At 37.7% G+C, this 24,722-nt stretch overlaps 1 protein-coding gene across 2 annotated transcripts; it reads left to right on the forward strand.

Annotated features, from left to right (window-relative positions):
• Positions 1 to 397: 397 nt before the first annotated feature.
• Positions 398 to 24,722, forward strand: MS3_00009332 (uncharacterized protein). Of its 2 annotated transcripts, none has more exons than XM_051217689.1 (11): positions 398 to 626; positions 7,475 to 7,628; positions 7,682 to 7,798; positions 7,859 to 8,377; positions 8,416 to 9,349; positions 9,555 to 9,784; positions 11,848 to 11,949; positions 13,877 to 13,929; positions 15,482 to 15,746; positions 20,589 to 20,617; positions 22,050 to 24,722. In XM_051217689.1, the coding sequence occupies exons 1-4, from the start codon at positions 514 to 516 to the stop codon at positions 8,027 to 8,029; spliced, it is 555 nt and encodes a 184-aa protein (XP_051065122.1). In that variant the 5' UTR covers positions 398 to 513; the 3' UTR covers positions 8,030 to 8,377; positions 8,416 to 9,349; positions 9,555 to 9,784; positions 11,848 to 11,949; positions 13,877 to 13,929; positions 15,482 to 15,746; positions 20,589 to 20,617; positions 22,050 to 24,722. The 2 variants fall into 2 exon arrangements, with proteins under 2 accessions (XP_051065122.1, XP_035586179.2); XM_035733826.2 differs by lacking the exon at positions 9,555 to 9,784 and having other exon boundaries at positions 7,859 to 7,991; positions 9,266 to 9,349; positions 22,050 to 22,090; positions 24,197 to 24,722.

Genomic DNA, 24,722 nt, shown 5'->3' on the forward strand with positions numbered 1-24,722 from the left:
CAGTTCGAGGACTCAAATCTAAACCTTACGAAGAACGCCTCCATTCACTAGACCTTTACCCATTAGAGTATAGGCGTCTTAGAGGTGATTTATTAATGGCTTATAGTATTCTTAACACTTCTGGACATCCTCTTAAACACCTACTTAAGCTTAGTTCGAATAATGACCTAAGGGGTAACACCCAGAAACTGGAAACACAACATAGCAAGACGGAATGTAGACACAACTTTTACTCCTTAAGAGTTGTCAAAAGCTGGAATTCGCTGCCGGCCGAGCTAGTCCAAGCGACTTCTCAGGAGTCCTTCAAGAGGCAACTTGACTTATTCTTAAGGACCAAGGACAGCATCACACTATGATTTACCAATTTCTTTTCCTCTTTTATTGTTAACATACCTAGGTTCCTGCCTGGAGGATTTGGTGATCCCCTCCTACTAGCAAGGAAGCCTGTTAAGCGAAAGCTTCTATTCCGTCCACAACCATTTGAAGGTCGAGTCAAGTCGGGCAGTTGAAAAGATGAGACTTAGGCTGAAGTTCCTAAATAAGTTCCATGTTTTCGAGACTGCAACAGCTAGTGCCACTCTTAATGAGATTTTTGAGTCTGCTTCGAAAATTTTCAGTTTGAAAAGGTAGTTTTCTTTTTATTTCTATAGGGATGTATTAGTTAAAAAGCTTGGTTTTTAAGTAGACGTAAAATTGGTATAAGTATATTATATTGACGATCTTGTGCTACTTATCAGCCAATCAGAAAACGCTTTCCTTCCACAAAACAGTTAAAAATACAAACCGATGAAATAACGTCTTTGATCTGAACAGTTAATCCAATCTTCAGCAATAAGGATAGTAGGTTGGTGGATCTGTGCTGATCCTTACAGTTTGCTTTCCATTGAAGGTCCAGCTTCTTCTATGGAATGTTCACTGATGAGACTGATACCACTTGTCCGGGCAAGGCGTCCCAATCGTCGATCATTCGATGAAGAAAACGGAACCCCACTTTAAGTCTGTTGAATCGCGGTTTTTGAACTTTCCTGCTATGACCCCGAAAATTATCAGTGCTGGAGGTAACAAAAAAGACATATTGGCACTCAAATCGTTAGTAAATATACAGAATGCCAGTATGAGGTCACTTCACGTTCCGCGATACAACAAGGGGAAATGTTTAGGCGTTTGAAGCGCTCGTCGTTACAGAGTTTGGAAAGAGCCTCCATTAATTTTGTATACTGGTAACTGTTAACGAGGACACGCTAGAACTAATTTCTAAGCCACAACATTAAGACCGTCTAACTAATTCGTCTAGGTCGTCTTGAAGATCAAAATGATCAGCTTCAATTCTTATTGTTCCCCATATTTGGACATCATCCGCAAATAATAATGTTAACGACTTAAGCAATAGTATTTCATTGACGTAGGGAAGAAGTAGGGGACCTAGGATAGTGCCTTGGGGTACGCCACTTTTGACTGGCTTCCACTCAGATAGAGTCTCAATAATTCTCACTCGCTATCTGCGGTTACATAGGTAGTTCTCTATCCATTCTTGCACAGCACCTGTTACCCCGAAGCCCGAGAGCTTCTGGATAAGAACGAGTTAAGGGACCTTTTCAAAGGTTTTGCTAAAGTCTGTGAATATCACATTGACAGACGGACCGTTACCTAAGGATCCTGTTCAATTATCTTTTACAACAAATTGGCTAGACATTAATGCTTATTTCGAAACCCGTGTTACTCTGGGGTTAACAGAATGTATAATTCTATGTGACTTAGTAACTTAACCCGAATTATCTTTTCAAGTAACCTAACTATTTTGCTAGTTAGACTGACATCTCGGTAGTTAGACACGATTTGTCTCTAGCCATCTCTAAATATAGGACTAGCTATAGCATCTTTCCAATCTCTGGAGAGTTGAGCATAGAGAGGGACATGTTGAAAGGCATCGCAAGTAGTCTTGAAATAATGTCCACGAGAGGTGACAGTGATCGTGAATGTAACCCATCAGAGCCCGGTATCTTACTAGGTTTGAGGTTAGTGATCATTTGAAGAACAGTTTCCTCAGTCACATGTACAGGTACTATAGGTAGTATGTCTGAATTTTCGTGCAACAGTTCTCCGTTTGATGTACGGAAACAATCGTTTCGGGCAAGTACGGCTACCAAATGCCAATTATCTCTCGTAAGTGGTGCGATATATATATATATATATATATATATATATATATATATATATATATATAGTGGATCTTTCGGTATTCGCACTTAAATGATTCGTGGCCTGTAGACAAGAATATGTCCCAGAAGTGCTTGCTTCGCTTCAGCAGCTTTCTGGTTTCCGTTTTAATCCATGGAGGGCATTGTGGTAGCCTACGTGTTGACCATGGGATGTACGGTGATGTCACGGACTCGAATGTGGCTTTAAACTTATTCCATTTGTCTTCGGTCAATTCATCCTCATCGACCGACCAGTCTGTCGAGATAGCATAGTCTCTGATTGCCGGAATGTTTGCTCGCCAGATATTGGGACGGGATGGATCAGATACATACTGTATACCGTGCGTCCGAAACCTAAAGTGAAGTACATGACCACTATTTGCTAGTGGGGGTGCTGAATGTCGACGAAATCGTCACAGTGGTTTGTAAGGACAAGGTCCAGTAATGACGGATCATGTTCGAAGTCTGTATGTGTCGGTTTTGCGACACATTGTTCAAGTGCACACCGAATAATTGATAGAAGGTCGCTGTCAAAACTTCTACCTGAAGCTGTAGGCTCTATCCAGTTGATATACGGTTCGTTAAAATCTCCAATTATGAGATAACATTCGGCCTTACTCCAAGAATAGATGTGACTTAAGATAAAGTCGTCAGCAAGACAACATAGACTACGGTATATTCTTCCTGTGGTCACTAACTCGCGTTTGGACTTAATTGTACAACAAGTTACCCCACACATACCACTGTCATGCGCCTCCGATATGATCAATTGTGCACGAAAGTGATCTTTAACATATAACTATCACTTCTAATACGGATGTGCCCTGCAATGATGGGGGGACAGTCTATATCCACGGTAAGCCAAGTCTCTGGGACAACAATTGTATCGGCAATTAATTCCTCCACTATCAAACTTAGCTTGGATGTTTTATTTCTAAAACTACGGGCGTTTGTGTAGCATACATTTAAGGTGTTTTGAGAATCACTCGTTCTGCCCATACAAGTCTCGGAAGCATTGGATTCCAAGACCTAACCACTCGAAAACCCTTGATCGTAAGATTCGTTTCTCCATTTAGCTTTCAAGTTTTTAAATCCGTAAGGGCATTCTTCCACTTGATTCTATCATCAAGCGGGCAGTCTGGTCGGATATGAATATTCGAATTACGAGTTTTGTGTATGTTATTCAATATGACGTCTCTTCATAATTTCCGAGTATTAAATTCAAGATCCTTGTTGTTTGGGTCTCACCTCCAACTCACCGAGTCTTATTATGTACCCCTGAAACCTCTTCTCGCAGTACATTTCTGATGGCAAATTCCACTGACTCCAGATCGTATGCATGCTTTTTAGCAAGGTTATTGTCTTCCGACTCCGAATTCCAAATAATTAAACTAAGAACAGACTTAACTTCTTTGAAAGTCGTGTTCACGGCTTTCGATCGTGATGTCATATCCTGCCTTTTAACTATTGGGAGCTTACTGTTGGCTTTTCTTGGAATAGAGTCGTGTGAGTCGAGCGAATTACTCACGACAATGTTTGATGAGGCCGAACGTTTTCCATCTACGATAAGAATAAATTTTGTTTTGTTTTGGCGGAGTAATCTGCAACTCAGAGCGTGAGTCCACCAATGACTTTTCAGCCAAACGGGCTTCATTTTTGGCTATTTTTCCTTTTCTTTGTTTCCGCACATAACATAAAGATAAATGGAAAAGATTAGGCTCACCTGGATTTCGAAACCGTCTGTCTGGTAAGAAAGTCGAGTCGCACATTTCGACTTGGTGGGTATTTGACTGCCACAAAGCTTTGGAGACTATCTAGCTGATATGGTTCTCAAGCTTCCTCTAAAAAAACGGCTGACCGGTGTCCTCTTGACGAGATTCATGGTTTTTTCGAAGCCGTTAATCGGAATACCGTCTTTAGATACATCGTGTTAATTGAGGGCACTCGGAGATATCGTCTAAGAGCACCTAGTAGGAAGTTTTCAACAAAATGAGAGCGTGTTATTTCCTTTCTTACCACGGCCCGACCGTAGCTGCTACCTTGACGTGGTGGTCGGGCTTGCCTATCGTAATGACCCAACCGAGCTAAGAGGAATAGTGTTTCACTGTTGGGTATCCACAAGGCCTTCAATGTATTATACTTTTGCATAAATTTGCCCAGCAAATATTAGTATTTACTCCTACGTACTTATACATAGATTAAGTACTAATTAGTGGAAAATTAAACTCGTATTCATGGTAAATGTAGTAGTCCATGTTTGTTTTTGAATTACATACCGATCACATTTGTTAGGCCTTTCCAAATATCAAGATTTGTAATAAAAAAAGAATGTACTGATGAATTTTTGGATATTCACTATTTACTCAAACGTTAGACGGTTTTCTTACTTATTATTTGCGTGTTTGTATGAGTTTCCATAATTATATGCAGTTCATCATCAGGCAGAGTGAGGGCATACAACCACCTCTCTCCATTGTTCCATTCGAGCAGTGGGGTTAGGCAGGGTTGCTCAATCTCACCATTCCTCTTCAACTTTGCCATCGATGACATTCTGGAAACAGCTCTAATGGATGTAAGTAATGGTGGTGTGGACCTGTTGCCTGGAGAAAGACTTCTCGACCTTGAGTATGCGGATGATATTGTCTTACTGTGCGATAATGCCCAAGGCATGCAATCCGCACTTAATCAGTTGGCAATTAGTGTCCGTAGGTATGGTATGTGCTTTGCACCTTCGAAGTGCAAAGTACTTCTGCAAGACTGGCAGGATTCTAACCCTGTACTCACCCTGGATGGTGAGCAGATAGAAGTAGTCGAGAAGTTCGTGTATCTAGGTAGCTGCATAATTGCTGGTGGGGGTGTGAGTGATGAGATCAATGCACGTATAGTGAAAGCCAGAGTGGCTTATGCCAATCTGGGCCACCTTTGGCGCCTTCGTGATGTTAGTCTGGTTGTAAAAGGTCAGATCTACAACGCGTCGGTGAGAGCATTTTTACTCTACGCTTGTGAAACCTGGCCTCTCCGAGTTGAGGATGTTATATGACTCTCTGTGTTTGATCATCGTTGTCTCCGAAGGATTGCTGATATTCAATGGCAACACCATGTCAGTAATGCAGAGGTTCGGGATCGTGTGTTCGGGCGCAGAGACGATAATGCAGTGGGTGTCACCATCTTGAAACACCGACTTCGGTGACTTGGACGTGTTCTACGAATGTCGTCCTAGAGAATCCCACGTCGTGCATTATTTGCTGACTCTGGAACTGGTTGGAAGAAGCGGAGAGGTGGTCAGTGCATGACATGGTGTCGTGGCATGAAAGAAAGCTGCAAAGGACTGGCTTGTGTTGGTCCTTCACGACTCCCTGGTTGGGGTCTGAGAGATGGTGCAACACAGTGGCTAGAGACGTTATCAGATATGGCTCAGAATAGAAGCCAGTGGCGATCCTGCTGTAACCTTCTTTTACTTTCTTCATAAAAAGTGGTTGTGTCTCCCTTAACTGAAAGATTTCTTCTGGTTGTACCTTTCCGTCCCCTCATTATTACTACACTACCTTACACTAATCTCTTCGTTATTGTTCTCTTTTTTTACATTCAATTGGTTACAACTGCCGCTTCCATTCCTCTCCTTTGCATTTTTGGATAAGTACTTGTAGTTATGCATAGTACTGTTAATGTTATAAAACACTACTGAAGAGCGTATACATCAATCACGTTTTGGCTGACGTTAAAAACGTGAATCATTATCATACTTCATTACAATATTTGTTCATCATTCTCATAAAACCTAGGCTGAAATGAGTTACTAGTCTAGAAATGAAGGCTATCAAGATCTAAAAAGTGATTACACATAAAGGTCTAAACTTCATGCAATACAACTGTTTTCATCCCTCTAGTCAATATGCATTCCGTTACATATTGCCTTGATATGTTGATTAAAAAAGCTTAAATTCTTTATAGTTTTATTAATTCTAGTTGGAAGATGTATGAACATCACAAAACGTTAATCAAATGTCTGTCATTTCCGGTATTGAATGCACAAGCTTAAATCGTAAATAGTTTCTAAACCCAAGTGCCATTGTATTGAACTCTTTTCAATAATTGGTCACATTCAATCGGTTGTAGCTACCGTTTTCATTGCTCTTCTTTGAACACTTCCATATAATAATATCTGTAGTTGTCGTTGTCCTAGTATGACTCATGAAAATCTAATCCCAGTTTTATTACTGCTTTGTCAGTCTTCTACATTTTGTAATGGCTCGAAAAAATTTTTGGGCTGATAGGATATAGATATGGAGGATCCTTCTAGGGGATCTGGAAAACTCTGATTCCAAACCAATGGTTCACATGGGCTCCAGTATCCTAAGGGAATAAATGGCGTATAAACCAATTATTGATCACCGGCTTCCATGGGACTGCATCTCCTAACGCTGCTTCACTGCCTTGTGGGTCAGATCTTCAGGTCGAAGGCTCCGGGTGTGGCTCCCTAAGTAAACCACCTGCCCCGGTCTGGACATCCGAGCAGAGTACCACAGCTCACACACAATTCAAGTGACTTGTTTGGCGTATATTTATTCACTGACCCTTTGTACCAATATTTTTATCCAAATAAATGAATAGATAGGACAAAAATATGTGTCATGTTCGAGTATTATTTATTCTTATTTATTTATTTATTTAGACACATAAACATTGGTACAAGAAGGCACCAAACAGGTATGCGCCACATAAATTATTCGATTTGTGTAAGGGTTTGGATACTACCCAAGTGCACAAACCGAAGCGGGTGGTTTTATTAGGGGCCACACTCCGAGCCTTTGACCTAAAGGTCTGATCCACAAAGCAGTGGAGTAACATCGAGGTGATGCAATCTCATGGCAGCTGGTGACCAGTAATAGGTTCATACACCATTTTTCCTTCAGGATCCTGGGGCCCATGTACACTATTGCTTTGGAATGAGAGTTTCCCAACCCCCCTACAGATGGACCCTCCGTCTCCACCAACCCGGTTAATTCGCCGGATATTCGCTTTTCATCCTTTCAATTTCATAAACAACAGTAATGCCACGAGAAGACAGTGAGTAGGACTTCCCTTGCAGTAGTTGTATGCACGTGGCTACTTGACAGCATTTGAGAAAGAGATCTGACTTTCCCCACTCTCGGTCATATCAGGACACTTGTGGGCATTATTTATTCTAACTAACGATTATCACATTTCAAATGTTCATTATGACTTAATAACTATATGGATACTTTTGTTTTCTTTCTTTCTTTCTATCCATTCAGAGAAAATGTTCAAATAAGTCTTAATGCAAAAGATTATTACAACATAAATTATTCAAATCAATCTCTATCAGAACTTGGTATTGTTAATGGTGATATAATCTATATTAATTCATTGGAAAAATTAGATGATATAAAACAATCCTTAGAAACTGAAGTATAGTTTCCATGATTATTTCATTATATACTTTATTTCTTTTTTTTTAATAGTTAGCTACACCTATTCTGAAATTCATCAATGATAATCTATCGAATGATCAACATTATACATCTACTCTGTTAATGGCTATTCCTTTGTATATATTCGCTATTGAGAAAGGTTTATATGTAAGTATATGATCATGTTATGTGTAATATTAACCTTCTGTTTTGTGTTTTTTTCTTTAGACTTTAGATCATCTAAGTCAATACTATCAGGAGATGTCATCAATTATACGTTTAACATTTAATTATCCTCAAGTTGATTCTATTAAATTGATATTTACATTATTTCAAAATGGAAATATGACTTGTATTGCTGGTAAATTTCTATGGATTTTATACTACTTTATTTTTTGATCAGTGAGTAGTTACTATGTCACAACAGACTTGATTGGATTTCACTAGTCATGGCTTCTTATTAGAACTTCAGGAAAATATCTCTTGAAGACCGTCACTAGTGTGTATATTTTATTTATTTATTTATCTTAACACATAGATATTGGTAAAAGGAGGCACCAAATGCATATGCGCCACACAGATCTCATTTGATATGTGTGAAGGCTGTGATACTGCCCGGGTGCCCAAACCGAGGCAGGTGGTTTTCTTATGGGGCCACATCCCGAGCCTTCGACCTGAAGGTCTGATCCACCTCGTTATCTTTTCTCCATCCCTACCTACGACTCTGCTGACTGCATCACTAAGAAAGTAAACATTGAATTTTATAAGAAGCTCTTAACCTTCAGAAACGTACTAATCTTAATCGTTGATTTTTTATCCCTAAGTAGGTAGAACAATTCAAGCTGAACAACGTTTACGTGGGTCTTTTGACGCCTCAGGCGAACTAGCTGATAATAGTAACTGTTTGCTTCAATTATCCTTGAACACTTGTTGAAGAGATTCAACAGATGACTCCCGTACGTTTTACTGGATGTAGAAAGGTCACAACAGAGAGCACAGAATCAACAGTAAACCAATTAAGAAGAAAAATATAAGTAAATCCAAATGAAATAGAATATACTGAGAAAATTGATCTGTGCCATTGTAACCTGTGAATTACATTATATTACTTATATCATTTAAAACAAAGAATTCTAACATCTCGGGAAATCTAACCAGACAGCTAAAATATTGTAACACTACCTAACCATTATTTTGTATCCAGTAGTAGCAATGTGGTTTATGCTACTTATGTCGACATAAGTAACATATAACGCTAGTCAGAAGTGGAATGCCTGGCAGCAGAAGGCTGAGAAGATCGAATCGATGAGAATGAGAACAGACAGTAATTGTAATAACAATGAAGGAACGATGAAAATTGAGACAATTGATGTAGGATTTGCAAATAAAGTATTGAATCTATGGTTTTCATGTTTTACCAAAATACTTTTACTATCTCTACCACTATGGGATTTGAATCGACAATTGCATCTGTGTGCTAATGTGTTATGGCAACTCGAACTGATGTACGTACGCAAGAGGTTCTACGTTGTTGCTGACTGACTGTTGTCTCCACATGTGTACTCGTTCGTTACAGTACTAGTAGTAATGCTATATCTCTGTTTTTTTCTTTGTTACATTTCTATTCTCTTAAAGCAAGTGTTCAAGATCTTCCTATTCGAAAACAATTAATTTTACAAACAAAACTTTATCTTATCAAGCAAGATACCATACACCAATGTAAGTGAATCTTTCGTCATAGTATTCCCTTTTTTTAAAGGGGATATGATGTAGTTAGTATTTTGATATGTTTTCTTTGTGTTAAATGTATGTCAAAATCAGTTTTCAGTAGTTAACAGACTTTTTTTGCATGTAGATATTATTATCCTTATCTTGGAAAAGCATTTTATACGTTTTTGTTCTATACAAATGTTGAAAAACAAAGAATATTTGACTGAACAATGACTTCATCATCAGGCCTCCAAATGCCCTGCTACGACGGATGGTGGAGAGAGTCCGCTTTACTTTCCGAAATGCTCTCACATGGTCACGCAAAAACAGCCAATTCCAGGGAAGTCCTAATCGCGGTGGGAGTGTTTTTTTATGAAAATGGGAGGACGAAAAAAGAATGTCCGGCACTTCAACCGGGTTAGTGGATACGGAGGGTTCACCTAGGTGAGTTGGAAAACTCTCATTCCAAACCAGTGGTGTACATAGGCTTTAGTATCCTAAGAGAAAATATGGAGTATGAACCTATTATCAGTCACTAGCCACCATGAGACGACATCTCCTAATGTCACTCCTCTAACTTGTGAATCAGACTTCTGGGTAAAGACTCGGGGAATAGTCCCCCTAGGAAAACCACCTACCTCGGTCTCGGTACCCGGGCAGTATTCTAGTTTTCACACAAATTGAATGGTAAAGTGTGATGTATATATATTTGGTTCCTTCTTGTACCAATGTTTTTTTTCTGGTTACCTTTTTTTATCGAATAAGGTTGCTAACTCCATTCCCAGGTATTCTCTACTTGGGTTTTGGACTGGCATTAGCTTTGTAAGGGCTCCAAGAGAAGTTATTGGTAGTAAAAATCAAAGAGTTTATGTGGGATTCACAGAAGTAGCTTAATCCATTTACTAAAACTGATTAGTTGAAAATTGTTCAAATAATGTGTTCTAGTTTGAGCTTCCATTGAGTAACCAACCGCCAGGATATTCCATCCTGGTATCACTGACCCCATAAACAATGATTTAGTCTCTTTTTTTGTTGAAAGAGTATTGTAAGTGAAACAATCTTTAAATAATGAGTTTTCAACCAACTTAACTATCATTCACTTCAAATAATATTGGATAACTATATTCAAATTAAGTGTTAAAGAATCGTAAAATACGTTTGATTGATCGCTACTTAGTACTCATCCCTGGACCGGATAACTCGATGGCGTTGTTATTTCAGACTGTAAAGCTGGATAACAGGTTTTTAAATCTCACATAGAGCATTAACTCCTTCAAGATTTCAAGTTTGTCTTGATGACAAGTGCTAACTAGGATCAAACCTAAATCAAGTAGGGTTTCTTACTGGTTACCTCTAATCATCTAATAATACAGTCAGTCGGTGGTCTTGAGTGCTGTTAAAGATATGAGGGCAGTTATCACTTCCCGGTTACCCACACCGTGGAAGGGTCCTTCTGGAGGTACCTGAAAAGGAAATTGGATTAGAGGTGGTCTTAGTGACCTTGAGAGCGTGACCTCAGTGCCCAAGAGACAACTGTTTGAGGTCGGTCACATACGACATTTTTGTGAGTAATTTTCGTGTTAGCTCCGTACTTGTTGAGATCTTACCGCCGGAGACGGATATCTGTGGGATAAGGTGAAGTGTGTATTTTTAGGATCGACCTCCTTGTGGGAAGGCAGCATCTCTGTTATGCTGGTTGTCTGATGGAAACACCTTACTGTTGTCACACCTCTGTACGACTTCGCCTTCGGACCTTGGGTTTGTTGCTTTTAGTCTTACCGCTCTTCAACCGACCTGTCTGACATAATAGGACCTTGAGGAACGATTGTTGTAGCCGGTATAGCTCGGTTGGTTCATAATGATAAGCAATCTCAATCACCACATCAAGGTAGCAACAACTATCGAGATCTAATATTATAGACTAAGACTAATAATGTCATCAAGACAGAAAAAGTTGACACATGAACACATTGATATTTATTCCAGCTGAAATTCAAAACACTGACTGAGTTCATTTCTTTAACTTAGCTACATTACAACATCACTTTTCAAAACTTCACACATTTAAGTTTATCAATACACAAGATTAAGAGATTAGATGCCCTACAATATTGTTTTGTTTGTTTATGAAATAACTAATACTTATGATATTGTTTTATATTCTAGTAAGATGATAAACTATTATGATTATCTAATGTGATTTCATTCATTCAATTCATTAAGTAAAACTATTAACGAGACATTAGGGTTGAAGGGACCCCATTTATTGTCTAAGGGTTTGGTGTAGAACGATTAAATAAACAGGAACCTCTCTAAGATCGTTTCAGTGATCCCTTTCCGTTTCAAGTTTTTATTTAGAGTATTTCCCATTGGATTGGAAAGACAAATTTGGTTTATACGTTGTATTATTTGTCTTTCTAGTTACCTATTCCTTTTCATAGCTTGTATCTTTTCTAACAATCTTCTCTTTGTGTGTCTCTCTTCATTTGTATGTATGCTTAATTTAGCTACTACGAATAAATTAAATCTTCTATACAGACATTTACGATTGTTATCTATACGAATTAAAGATGAATTAATTGAACCTATACTATTGGCTATTCATTCAGGTAGATAAATGTTTTCTTTCTTAATATTTCCGTCTTTAATTCATTTAGTATATAAATGTTTAACATGGTGAGGTTATAATTTATGGACGATCTTCGAGCGACGCCAAACTGACCTTGGGAATCTTCACCTACTAACTAGGACCAAATAAGGGTTATAAACCAGTGTGAGGAATTAGAATTATGATTTATAGTTGATGATTAGGGTTAAGAATTGAATTTAGGGTCTCTATCACGAACTAACATCAGCTATAATGCCAAGACTCTATTTATCTAAATGGATGAGTGAATTTCGCGCTGAAATTCAAGACCTGTTATCTTAAATCTGGTTGATTCGTTCATAAATTATAGTCTCCCCTATTAACATCATTAACTTTTTAATTATTTCCTTAATAGTCCCCTACAAATTTCTTACCATTTGAACTTTGAGCAAAAGCTAAATGATAAGGGGGAATGAAGAGAATTTTTACTTTCAAGACTAGTTTGAGTGTCCCCAAATGCCCTGGTACGGCCGAGAGTGGGGAGAGTCCGCTCTCTCTCTCGAAATGCTCTCACATGGCCACGCGTATACAGCTACTGTCAGGGAAAATTTACTCATAGCCTTCTCGTGGCGAGAGTTGTTTACGAAATCGGGAGGACGAAAAGCAAACGTCCGGTACTTTAACCGGGTTGGTGGACACAGACTTACCACCTAGGGAAGTTGGAAAACCCTGATTCCAAACTAACGGTGTACGTAGGCTCCAGGATCCTAAGGAAACAACTGGCGTATGATGAACCTATTGTTGGTCACCGGCCACAATGAGAATCCATCTCCTAATGTCACTTCTCTACCTTGTGAATTAGACTTCTAGGTCAAGGATTCGGGGGATGGTCCCTTAAGAAAATCACCTACTTCCGTTTAGGTACCCGGGCAGTATTCCATTGCTCATAGAAATCGATGGTGAAGTGTGACGCATTTATATTTGGTTCCTTCTTGTACCAATGTTTATGTGTTTAAGTAAATAAATAAGCGGATAACAGGCAGCAAGAGAGAGAATTGGTAATAATAATTTACAATATAAGACCATATTCAAAGAAAATGACTTGTTTCGTTCCCCTTTTTAACACAATTTAGCTTTAAATAATCCGAATGAGGTGAAAATGAAACCATTTTGTTACATTTCTGTTCACCTTATTATTTATTTAAACACATAAATATTAGTACAAAGAGACACCGAATACATATGCGCCACACAAATCTCGTTTGATATGTGTGAGGGCTGTGATACTACTCGGGTACCCCAACCGAAGCAGGTGGTTTTCTTAGGGAGCCACACCCCGAGCCTTCGACCTAAAGGTCTAATTCACAAGTCAGTGGAGCATCGTAAGGAGATGCAGTCCCGTGGAAGCCGGTGACCAACGATTGGTTCATACGCTACTTGTTCCCTCAGGATGATGGAGCCCATGTGCACAATTGGTTTGAAATGAGAGTTTTCCAAGTTCCCCAGGTAAAGCCTCCGTGTCCACCAACCCGGTTAAAGCGCCGGACACTCTCTTTCCATCCTCTCCACTTCGTAAACAACACCGCCACCACGAGAAGACAGTGAGTAGGACTTCCCTGACAGTGGTTGTATGCACATGGTCATGTGAGAGTATTTCGAGAGGGAGATATAACTCCCCCCACTCTTGACTATACCAGAGCATTGGGGGGGGGGCATGAAATAGGACTGTGAGTATTTCATTGTTTGTATTTGTCACCGATTGGGACATCATTTAAATCAGAGAATATTAGAAAACTTGTTTTTATTCTAATATGGAACTCTTTCAGAATTCTCATCGATGATCTTGCTGTGAATAATGTTTGTCACTTGATTTGAAGGTCTTACGTTCAAGGAATTTTTATGTATGTTTTTTTTTGTTGTATTCCATCTTCGTTTTTATATTTTTTCAGAATATAATTTATCTCCAAGACTTCATTTATGTACTCTTCCAAGTGAATTATTTGTAAGTGATTGATATATACATATATACATAATATTCATTTATGTGGTACGGTCAGTGAGACTGTCATTAATGGATAACCTTTATGTGACGCTAGTGTAACTTTGAGAATGTCCATTTATGTACTAGGACTGACATGAAGGCTATAAACCTGTATAAAGAATAAGGATTATAATTTACAATTGATTGTTAAGGTTAGAAATTAGAATTAGGGTTTTCATCACAAATTAACATCAGCTATTATGCCAAAACTTTATTTATCCATATAGATGAGTGAATTTCGCGCCAAAATCCAAGATCTGTTATCTTAAATCTGATTGGTTCGTTAACATATCGTAGTCTCTCCCAAAAATCCATTCCACTTCATTTATACTAATCAGTCACAGTCATGCTAAAGTCTGCTATAAACGGGTCAGTTGCGAGGTAGTAACTCACTGATGGCAATGGTGGGTGTGTCGCTCAATTTCGTGGATTAATTCAATTTAGACATTAACACCGTTGGATGCCGGCTCAGTGGTCTAGTTGGTTAAGCGCCTGGCACGAGAGTGACACACTTAGTAGGTGTCTTATTTTTGTAATTTTATTTCGGAACTTTGAATTTCTTGTTTTCGGGCCAAAAGACGCCCATTTTCACCTTCATATCGTATTTCTCACTTAGGAGGATCTTAAATGTCATTAATTTGTTGTCTCTTTTAATATGAACTTTTGTCAAGGACATTCTTATGCTGTATATATACGCTTGAATTGTGCTTGTGATTGTTGTTCGTGCTTCTAGCTGCTTGTGGAATACATTCACCCCTTTCTAAACCTGGACTTCTCTCTGTAGTTAGCGGAGTTGGGACGCATCGGAATAGTTAGCTTATTTGGTCATTGTGTCACTAAGTCTTTGTTCCATTCGCAGAATTAGGTGAACTTGTAATCTTTTCAAACATAGCAGGCGTTCACTGCGAAACATAAAGATCCTAGATTTGAATATCATTGGGATCGTGAGTGTGTATTGCCGAGGGATCTGATACTGAAACGAAACAGTTTTTCAGTGCTCCCTAATTGTTGACAACATCCAAAATGTGATCAATCTATAGTGGAAACTGTCTACAATATCAAATGATTTTACTAACATTTCCGTGTTGTTTATGTAAAATCACGCCTTTTTAAATTAGTATGCGCACTGTCGTACTCAGGGAACACTTCTTAGTTGTGAAATAGTATGGAACAAAAAACTATGAACATAATATGCCAATGCTTTTGATAAATAGTTTCAATAGGGTAACATATGAATTGTGTCCATTTGTTGTATCATTAAGTTCGATTCAATTATTATATTCACTTCCCACAGTATACCAAATTCACTATGCAAAAGATCAGAAAGGTTTAATTACCCAATCAAGATCTAATGTGTGCACAATGTATATACATATGTGATTCTCCTTTTGACTTCGACAAGAATATATAGGCCAAAGCCTTGAGAGTAATTTCATGGTTGACTCCTTTCAATAGCATGTTCCGTTCATAAATCTCCTACTTATCATTTCATGTCATCTGCTCTTTTTTTTAGTGTGAAATATTGTGTTATTTACGATTAACATCACTTGGTTTCTTAATGTTATGTAATCGTGAATTATCTTATCGTATACGTAATTGTAATACAGTTTGGCGTATTCATTTAGCTAAGTTGAATGCTAAAAACAGACCGATTTCAGATGGTGTACTTAGTCGACAACAACAATCATCATCATTATTACAACAAGTCGACCAAAAACACACTACTTTGCATAAAAGTCAACAAAAGAATATTGGTGACGATGTTGATAATGAGATGGGTAAGTTTCATGCATATATTGAATGCAATCTAAAGTAAATTTAAATTCACTTGGTGTTGTTTTACTTGTACCTACCCATTGGTATTAAGGAATGAAATTGATCAGTCTCATGTCGGCATATGTGTATCCTGTACGGATTGCCTCGGTATAGCCTTAAGTCACAAGCTCTTTTTGAGTAAAGATGGATAGTGGCATCCAGGACTCGCGTTTCGTCCTATTTAGGACTCGTCAGCTGAATGTGCCTGCACCTCAGAGTTGATGTTCACTCTGGGAGTCGAACCCAGTACTGTCCGCTTCAAACGCCATCGCGTTATCCACTTAGTTGCTACTGAGTCCTGATAGCCATTGGCTTGTGCAATGGGATGAAGTTTAAATTCACTTGATGTTGTTTTACTTGTACCTACCGATTGTTATTTAGGACTGCAATTGATCAGTCTCATGTTGGCATATATGCATCTTGTATGGATTGCCTCGATATAGCCTTAAGTAATTTTGTAGAAATTATTGACTCACTAGAGAATAACTTTGAAATATTGAATGTATTCGAACATTAGTCACAGTTATCTTTTAGACTCTAATTAGGTATTAAGTACTAACTAGTATAAAACAAATTAACAGTCAATAATTTCATTGGTTGATACCAAGTTGGTTCGTTTTTTTTGCTTTGGTTTAGCTCCCTCTAATTCTTCTCATATTTACTCCTACTTTAGTCGACAATGAACGTTGAAGAAAACAGTGGTTTAATATACATAACACACATCTAAGCTACCTCAGTCAATAAAGATTCATTATCGATCGATTGGTGATAGGATTAGTCAGTCAGCTACAACGTAGGACCAGGCACATATATGTACCGGTACAAGTTGCCATAACGCGTTAGCATAACAAAATTAACACCGGATTCATAGAAGTAGTTAATTCAATGATGGTAATATATGAAAGAAAGATTGTGTATAAGGATATAGTACAGGAAGAAAGAATTAGTGCGTAGAAAGAAAGATATGAAGCGATTTTAATCTCTTAGTTTAAGGGAAGACAGAGAGTGTATACACCGACGCCATTGTGATCGATTTTGAGCCATGTCACCTAGAGTCTCCAACCATTGGTTACAATTGTTACAAGGACCCTCAAACAAGTAGTTTGCATCTACCAACATGGCCGAGACCAGAAGTTATTGACTTCAAGCATTAATGCCACGTTTTGGTTTGGCCTCCAATAACTTTCTTCCAACGATCCCTGTTATGACCTTGCGTCTCCCAATTATTTTGTTCTTGCCAAAATCCCCGTCGCCAATTGTTATGACCTTGGATGTCTTGTTTTGCTATCGCGCGATTTATCTACCAATCCGAATACGACTTATACGGATCTTTACACTAGGCCAACCAATGACGTTCAAGCTGTGTGGGCAGTTTAGCGTCCTTATTGGTCCTATGTCCTACGAGCCCTTCCACTTGAGTCCAGAACAAGATACCAGCTTCCGAATCAGAGCAGATCGTTTATTTCAAGCATACTTGGTTTATATATCAATCACACAGACCGCAACGTACCATAAAATGGAAATAATATTTGTACACAAATAAGCCCAAAAAGTGGCTGTGAATGTGGGAGGCAGTAGTTAATAAACTGAACATAACTTAAGAACCGTAAATCGTACAATAATAAATTATAGACCAAAATAGAGCTTGTCATAAGAGGGATATAAATATACATAATGTAATTGTTGAATAGTTATACAATAAGAATATTTATAGAATAGTAGTCCATGAATAGTCCTCGGAAGTTACCTGTAATTTAATCTCCACTCGGATATAACAATCCCCAACACTAATCAGTATTGCGCGTCGTGGTAATTGATGTTCAGGCATACCCAACACGTGGTGATGGGGAATGAAATAATGTGAGTAGGTGGTACAGTCATTTATAACGAGACTAATTTTATCAACCCACCAACTACATTCTCATTTCGGATAACAATTCATTGAACGTGAAAGTGAATAGCAGTCAAACAAACAAATTATTTTAATAATTGAATTTATGATTCGATCTAAACTAGACCATCATTGAGAACTTGGAAATACTGGACGACCGTCTCGTCCTAGTACGAGACTCCTCAGTAGTGCTCATCCACGATCCCTAATACGGTACTCAAACCCAGGACTTTCGGTCTTGTGTGTGAACTTAGGTAAACAATTCAGCATAGGGAATTTTCTCTCCAACAATACCGTATAATTAGTTTGAATACATTAGTCTATAATAAAATAGAAAAATATTGTATCACCCATCTAAAATGCCTTCAATTATTCAACAACAAAAAATTATGTAATAGGTCAAAATAGAAACAAATTAAAGATAGGAGATAATTGTCAAGTTGAAGAACATTAAGAAGGAATTAATAAATTGATTAGAAATACTAGTTATACAAAGAAGGTTATGTAATGATCTAACACCTAATAAAGCCATAAGCAATGAAGTTCAATTGTGTCAGGTGTTAGTAGACAATGATCCACCTCGGTTATTAGTAGATAGTTGTATAATATCATTTATTTATTTATTATTTATTTTAACACATAGATATTGGTACAAGGAGGCACCAAATACATATGCGCCACATAAATCTCATTTGGTATGTGTGAGGGCTGTGATACTGACCGGGTGTCCAAAACGAAACAGGTGGTTTTCTTAGGGGGCCACATCCGGAGCCTTCGACCTGAAGGTCTGATGCACAAGGCAGTGGAGCATCGTAAGGAGATGCAGTCCCATGGTAGCCGGTGACCAACGACTGGTTTATACGCCACTTTTTCCCTCAGGATACTGGAGCCCATGTGCACCATTGGTTTGAAATGAGGGTTTTCCAACTCCCCTAGATGGACTCTCTATGTCTACCAACCCGGTTAAAGCGCCGGACATCCGCTTTTCATCCTCTCAATTTTGTAAACAACCCCCCAGCCACGGAAAGGCAATGAGTGGAACTTCCCTGGCAGAGGCTATGTACGCGTGGCCATGTGAGAGCATTTCGAGAAGGAGAGCGGATTCTTCCCACTCTCGGCCGTACCAGGGCATTCAGGGGCTGTATAATGTCATAAGTTTATTGCGTTCAAGTATACTACACTGGCAGTGTTGGTTAACTTATCAGCCAATAAAAAAACACTTCCCATTTACAAGACAATCATAAATACAAACCGTAATAACAACTTTGATTTAAATAATTAACTCTCACATATCAAATTATCCTTTATAATAAAGAGAAACGGCCAAGTTTACATAGTGGGAGTCGGACTAGTTTTGCGAGTTAGAATTGTTTGTTACCAACTGACTATGCTCAAATTTCACGCAGAATACATCAGACGTTATCTTGATCCTGATTGGCCAACTCAAGGCCATCGGTATTTAACGTTTTTACCATTCATTGGAGTCGGATATATTCTACCGTTTGTTGCCGACTGAATGGTATTCGTTTGTGAAGCTGGAGGTACTGCATATAATCCTTGAGTGCATAGTTGTGGATGTGCACTACCGATGAGGAGTCCCATACTAGGACGAAGTGATCGTTCAGCGCTTCTAGATTTTCAAGGGTAGTCTAGCTAAAATCAGTTCGTGACTAAAAACTGTAATAATGAAAATTTGTTAACATATTTTGTTGAGGAGAGATAATTATTTATTTAGTGGATATGAAGAAGTAATAACAATAGACTGTTAAGAAATCTTCATCTATTTCAATATGATATTCACTAACACGTACTAAATGAAAAACAATGGGAGGGCTAATAATAATAGATTTTGTAACATCTTTCTGAACCATTCCAATACATGTTCACAAGCACCCAGGGATAAAGTCATGTGTGTATAGACTATGTCACTAGCTTCACAAGAACAGTTCATTTCGCTATATATATATATATATATATATATATATATATATATATATATATATATATATATATATATATATATATACACGAAAGAGTCTGTCATCAATAAGCTAGCCTTAATTCTCTGTTTAAGTACTGTTTCATTTGTGAAGATCAAATGTAACTTGATGACGTTTAATATCCTCTGAATAGATCTTGTAACTTGACGTGTGCAAAATGTCACCTTCTCTGTGTTGTCCTCTTTAAAGTTGAGTCCTAGATATAAAGGGTTATATTTCTGCATACATTTGGTGAATAAAGAGGATCCACCTAGGGGAGTTGGAGAACCCTCATCTCAAACCAGTGGTGTACATGGGCTCCAGGATCCTAAGGAAACAAATGACATTTACTTTTTGTGTTCTCCCAAATCCTAATCTTCTGAATTCTTCATGTCTCTTTTTTTCTCTTTCTAAATTTATTTCACTGGATTATACTCCTTGAATAACATCTTCAAACCCTAATGTTTCCGATTACTGCTTATACTTTTACTACCTGTACCACTATGAGATTTGAATCGACAATTGTATCTGTATGGTAATGTTGTATGGCAACTCGAACTGATGTACGTACGTACGAAGTTCTACGTCGTTACTGATTGACTATTGTTGGTCACCGGCTACCATGGGACTGCATCTCCTTATGGTATTTCACTGCTTTGTGGATTAGACCTTTTGGTTAAAGGCTCTGGGTGTGGCCCCCCTTAGAAGACCACCTGTTTCGGGTTGGGCATCCTGTCAGAATATCACAGCCTACACACAAATTAAGTGAGTTATGTGGCGCATATCTGTTTTGTGCCTCCTTGTACCAATGTTTACGTGTCTAAATAAATACTGCATACATTTAATGCAGACAATTTTTGGCGAATTAGAACATTATATTCTTATGTATTTTTTCTTTCCAAACCCTCGTCTACTATCTCCCAATCGATTGTCAGACCAAACTGAACAAGATGAAGCTTATAAAGTAAGTTGTGTGATCTTTTTTTATTACAGTTGAATATTTTTTCACCATAAAAATCATACACAAGAAATCTGATCACTGATTTATTACTTAATTTATTCGTAGTATGTCGGATAGAGACAGGTATCTACGTCAGTGCAGTGGAAGATGGTCACGCACATTCGTGGATTGGTTGAAATTAGACATTAATACCGTTGGATGCCGGCTCAGTTCCCGTAAGCGGGATCGTGGATGCGCACTGCTGAGGAGTGCCACAATAGGACGGAACGGTCGTCCAGTGCTTCTAGGTTTTCAGTGGTGGTCTAACATCAATCGGTTCATCATCTCAATCAAAAACTTAATAATCTCCACAACCCCATACTGACTATTCTTAATATTTGTTGAATGAATCTAATATCTACTTTAAGCATATCATTTCAATCAACTTTATTATGTAATATGGTACAGTGACCGAGTACACGTTCATCTATCCCGACTGTAGCTGCTACCCTGACGTGCTGGTCGGGCCCACCACTATGAGATAAAAAAATTGAAATAATATTCGGATTAACCATATTAAAAAAGATTAAACATTGATACTTGATTGATCACTAGGTAATGGCCACTGTCATGTATGTCAGGTCCTTCTTAGTACAGATCGAATCATATCGACCAAGTTGCAATGTGGCCACTAATCTATGTGACTCGACATTGTATGTGCACTATGTTGTGATAAGATGGTGGTTGGAAGTAATCAACAGGAAACCCTGGACCTAGGTTTCTTGCTACTTGGTACTCGTCAGCAAGGTATACCTGTAATCTTGAGGGGACTGATGCTATCTGACGAATTTAATCCCGTGTCGCTCAGCTTCACAGTCACCTTCATGACGAGTGCCAAGTAGCACGAAACGTAGCTCCAGGGTTTCTTGTTGACTACATCCAACCACCATCTTATTAAACATTCAGTATACTATTGAAGAAGAAGCAATAAAGTAACATCTTTTGACGGGATCCTGAGACTCAAATCTATGGGAATACAAAGAGTAAATGTATCAGTTCTATCATAATCAATTTCTTCGCTTACTGATCACAATTATCACTCAAACCATAACCAGGTGTTCTAAACTTGTCAATAGTCAGTGATATCATAGATTGACACTAAATTTCACTTTGACCAACTGTCTAACTTTAACTAATCCACGAAATCGAGCGACACATCCACCATTGTTATCAGTGAGTTCCTATCTCACAAATGACCCCGTTAAAATCCACTGGTCACAGAAGCGGGATCATGGATGCACACTGCTGAGGAGTGCCACAATAGGACGGAACGGTCGTCCAGTACTTCCAGGTTTTCCATGATGATCTAATTTCAATTGACTTATGTATTCAATCATTTGTTGTTTCTTGGTTCTTTTTCTTATTTCTTCCTGTGTTTGTTTGTTGTTTTTTTTAGCAATTTTTAGCTCGTTATAAAAGGTTGTTCATTCAAAAAAGGTAAACACTGACAATTTCCAATCTTACAAATTTCTTTTTTCACATTTCCGTTTGTCTATTTCTACCGTGTAACATTTTAATTTGAATGAAATACTACTTATATTAATAGACAAGTACATATGATTGTACTGAGACCTTTGAGTTTCTCATTACATATATTTGTGTTGTTAAGAAGATTATTCACTTTCTGAATAGTCTGTACTAATGTTTGAGACTGTGAAACTAGGTGACGAAGGTTCGAATCTTACTGAGAATGTTACAGATATCCCTTGCTGATAAATAACAACTAGCTCGAAATCTAGATCAGGCAAAGTTTCTTGTATAGTACCTCTAATTACCTTAAATAGTTATTTTTGAGCTGTCGACGGCCTGCTTAAATATCTGGGCTAACTGTTCCTACCATTTAGATATTTCAACAAGTTATCTGTTTTCTTGTTTATTTTAACACATCATTATGTCTATTGAGCGTACAACCCTATTCAGGTGCGTTTATGAAAAGTTTACGACATTTCACTGTACAGGTTACGAAAAAGTACATTCACCATCATCCTGATGTTGTCTGGCAATTTGCATTGAAAAGAACGAACCTTATTCAAATGTCGATTCCCGAACTGCTAACATATAACTTGCAATCACTCAATATTTATCGTCAGAATCGTTCAAGAAATAAGAAAAGGAAACTTGTTGAAATATTTTGCACTGAAAATTCCATGTTGTATCAAAACTATAATATTGAATAAAGCTAATAATAATATAGTTGTTATATGAATTGAAAGTTTGTAGAGATTCGTTCAATTTGAAGATAATTCTCGTTTGTAGGTACTCTACAACAAACCTGTTCTATCTAGGTTTATATGCTTGTTAAGATTCGAACCTACATCACCGCTGAGCTTTCCAAGCCTCCACAAACTGGTAAAACTGAAATATTTACAGTTGATTGGAGTTCAAAAACGATGTACAGAGTGAAACAGTTAAGGATTAGTAATAGTAATAGTTGGAGTGATTTTAGTTGTTAGATGTGGACTATTCAAACCTTGACTCATTGTACTGTATGAAGTTTCTCAGTCGTCATCAGTAGTTTATAGTGGCTGTTTATTTGCCATTGTTCTGTCTAATATCAATGTCTCTAATAAAAAAAGTACTGTCTCTCAAAGGAATCATCTACCACTTCCCTCCACATACCATATAGGAGGGGGAGCATTTTATAAGTTTTGTTACCGGTTTAAATTTATGTGGTATCATACTGGTTGGAAAATCTGATAATTTTTAGCTTCGTTCTATGTTACGTTGTGTTGTCTTTTGCACACCAGCGAAAAATCTTGATAAATCATAGAATCCTCACTGGTTTATTCAATGATTCTCCATCTGATATAAGTCATTGATGTAACCATCTAAGTTCTTTTTAGTTGTTATAGTTTACGTTACGAACTGATCCTAGTTTGACAATTGTTGAAAACCAGAAACCACCGTACAGTTGTTTCTTTATAGTATAGGACTTCCTAACAGTGCGCACCGACGACCCAATTCCTGAGATTGAACACAAGATCTTTAGGTTACACATCGCTCACTTAACTTCTAGACCGCTAGTTGAAATCCAACAACTTACCTCTGTTAATTCACCATATTGAACAATAATAGATCGTAAGTAATAAGTCTCCTAATTGAACACTAGATTCAGTTCCGAAGCTCTTCTAGTAACTACCGGGCTAAATCTACGCAGTAACTTGAACACGAGAGAAAAGGAGCGAAATATGAAAAAAAACGCTTTACTCCAAGATTCGTTTATGTACAGATGGCCTTAGGTTTCCAGAAATTGCTAGAACATAGGATCAGTATAAGTAATCAACCAATCAGAAACTCGACATGTGACTTTCTACTTCCTAGATGTTTCTGGTAAAACTTCTATTGAATACTGATTGGATATGATGTTTCTCAATGTTTTCATAGCCTTTTTTCCAGGAGTTTTTTGGATCTCTTCCGTTCATCATTAAAAACAAATAAAAGAAATATCGATTCTTGTCATTATGTCATTATTATGATTAAGTATTATATATTTTAATTATCACAATCTTCATGTAGCCATGGGGAAATGTTTTATTCTTTCAGATATGATAGGGGCCTTTTCTTCTGTTGAGACAATTATCCCATTACAATAAATGGAAGGAAGAACCTTCAGATGAAAAACAGACGATTTGTATTATTCACGTTTATTTATAACATACAAGCTTTTTAATACTTACTCATTTACTTCTGTTACTCCCTGTGGAGCATAGGCCGTCGTCCAGAATTCTTCATCCCTTTTAATACATTTGATTATTTTCATTACCATTTCTTGGTATTTCAAAAGTAGTTTATCAGTTCGTATCTCGTAGTTTCTGGTTAACGAAACTCACTATTAAACCCTACTGAATCATCTAACTAGTTAATTGAGCTACATGTGAGAATATAAATTCGAAAAAAAACTTTTGTCTTGTAAATGATTCAACTAGCCAATCTAAGCTAGACCAATATTAAGATCCTGGAGGCACTGAATGGCCATTTCGTCTTATTATGAGACTCCGTAGAAGTGCGTACCCAAGATCGATTGAAGTTAAACATTAACATCGTTCGACGCCGACTTAGGGGTCTAGAG

This window comes from Schistosoma haematobium, chromosome 5, assembly GCF_000699445.3.
Source record: "Schistosoma haematobium chromosome 5, whole genome shotgun sequence".
Classification (NCBI taxonomy): Eukaryota; Metazoa; Platyhelminthes; class Trematoda; order Strigeidida; family Schistosomatidae; genus Schistosoma; species Schistosoma haematobium.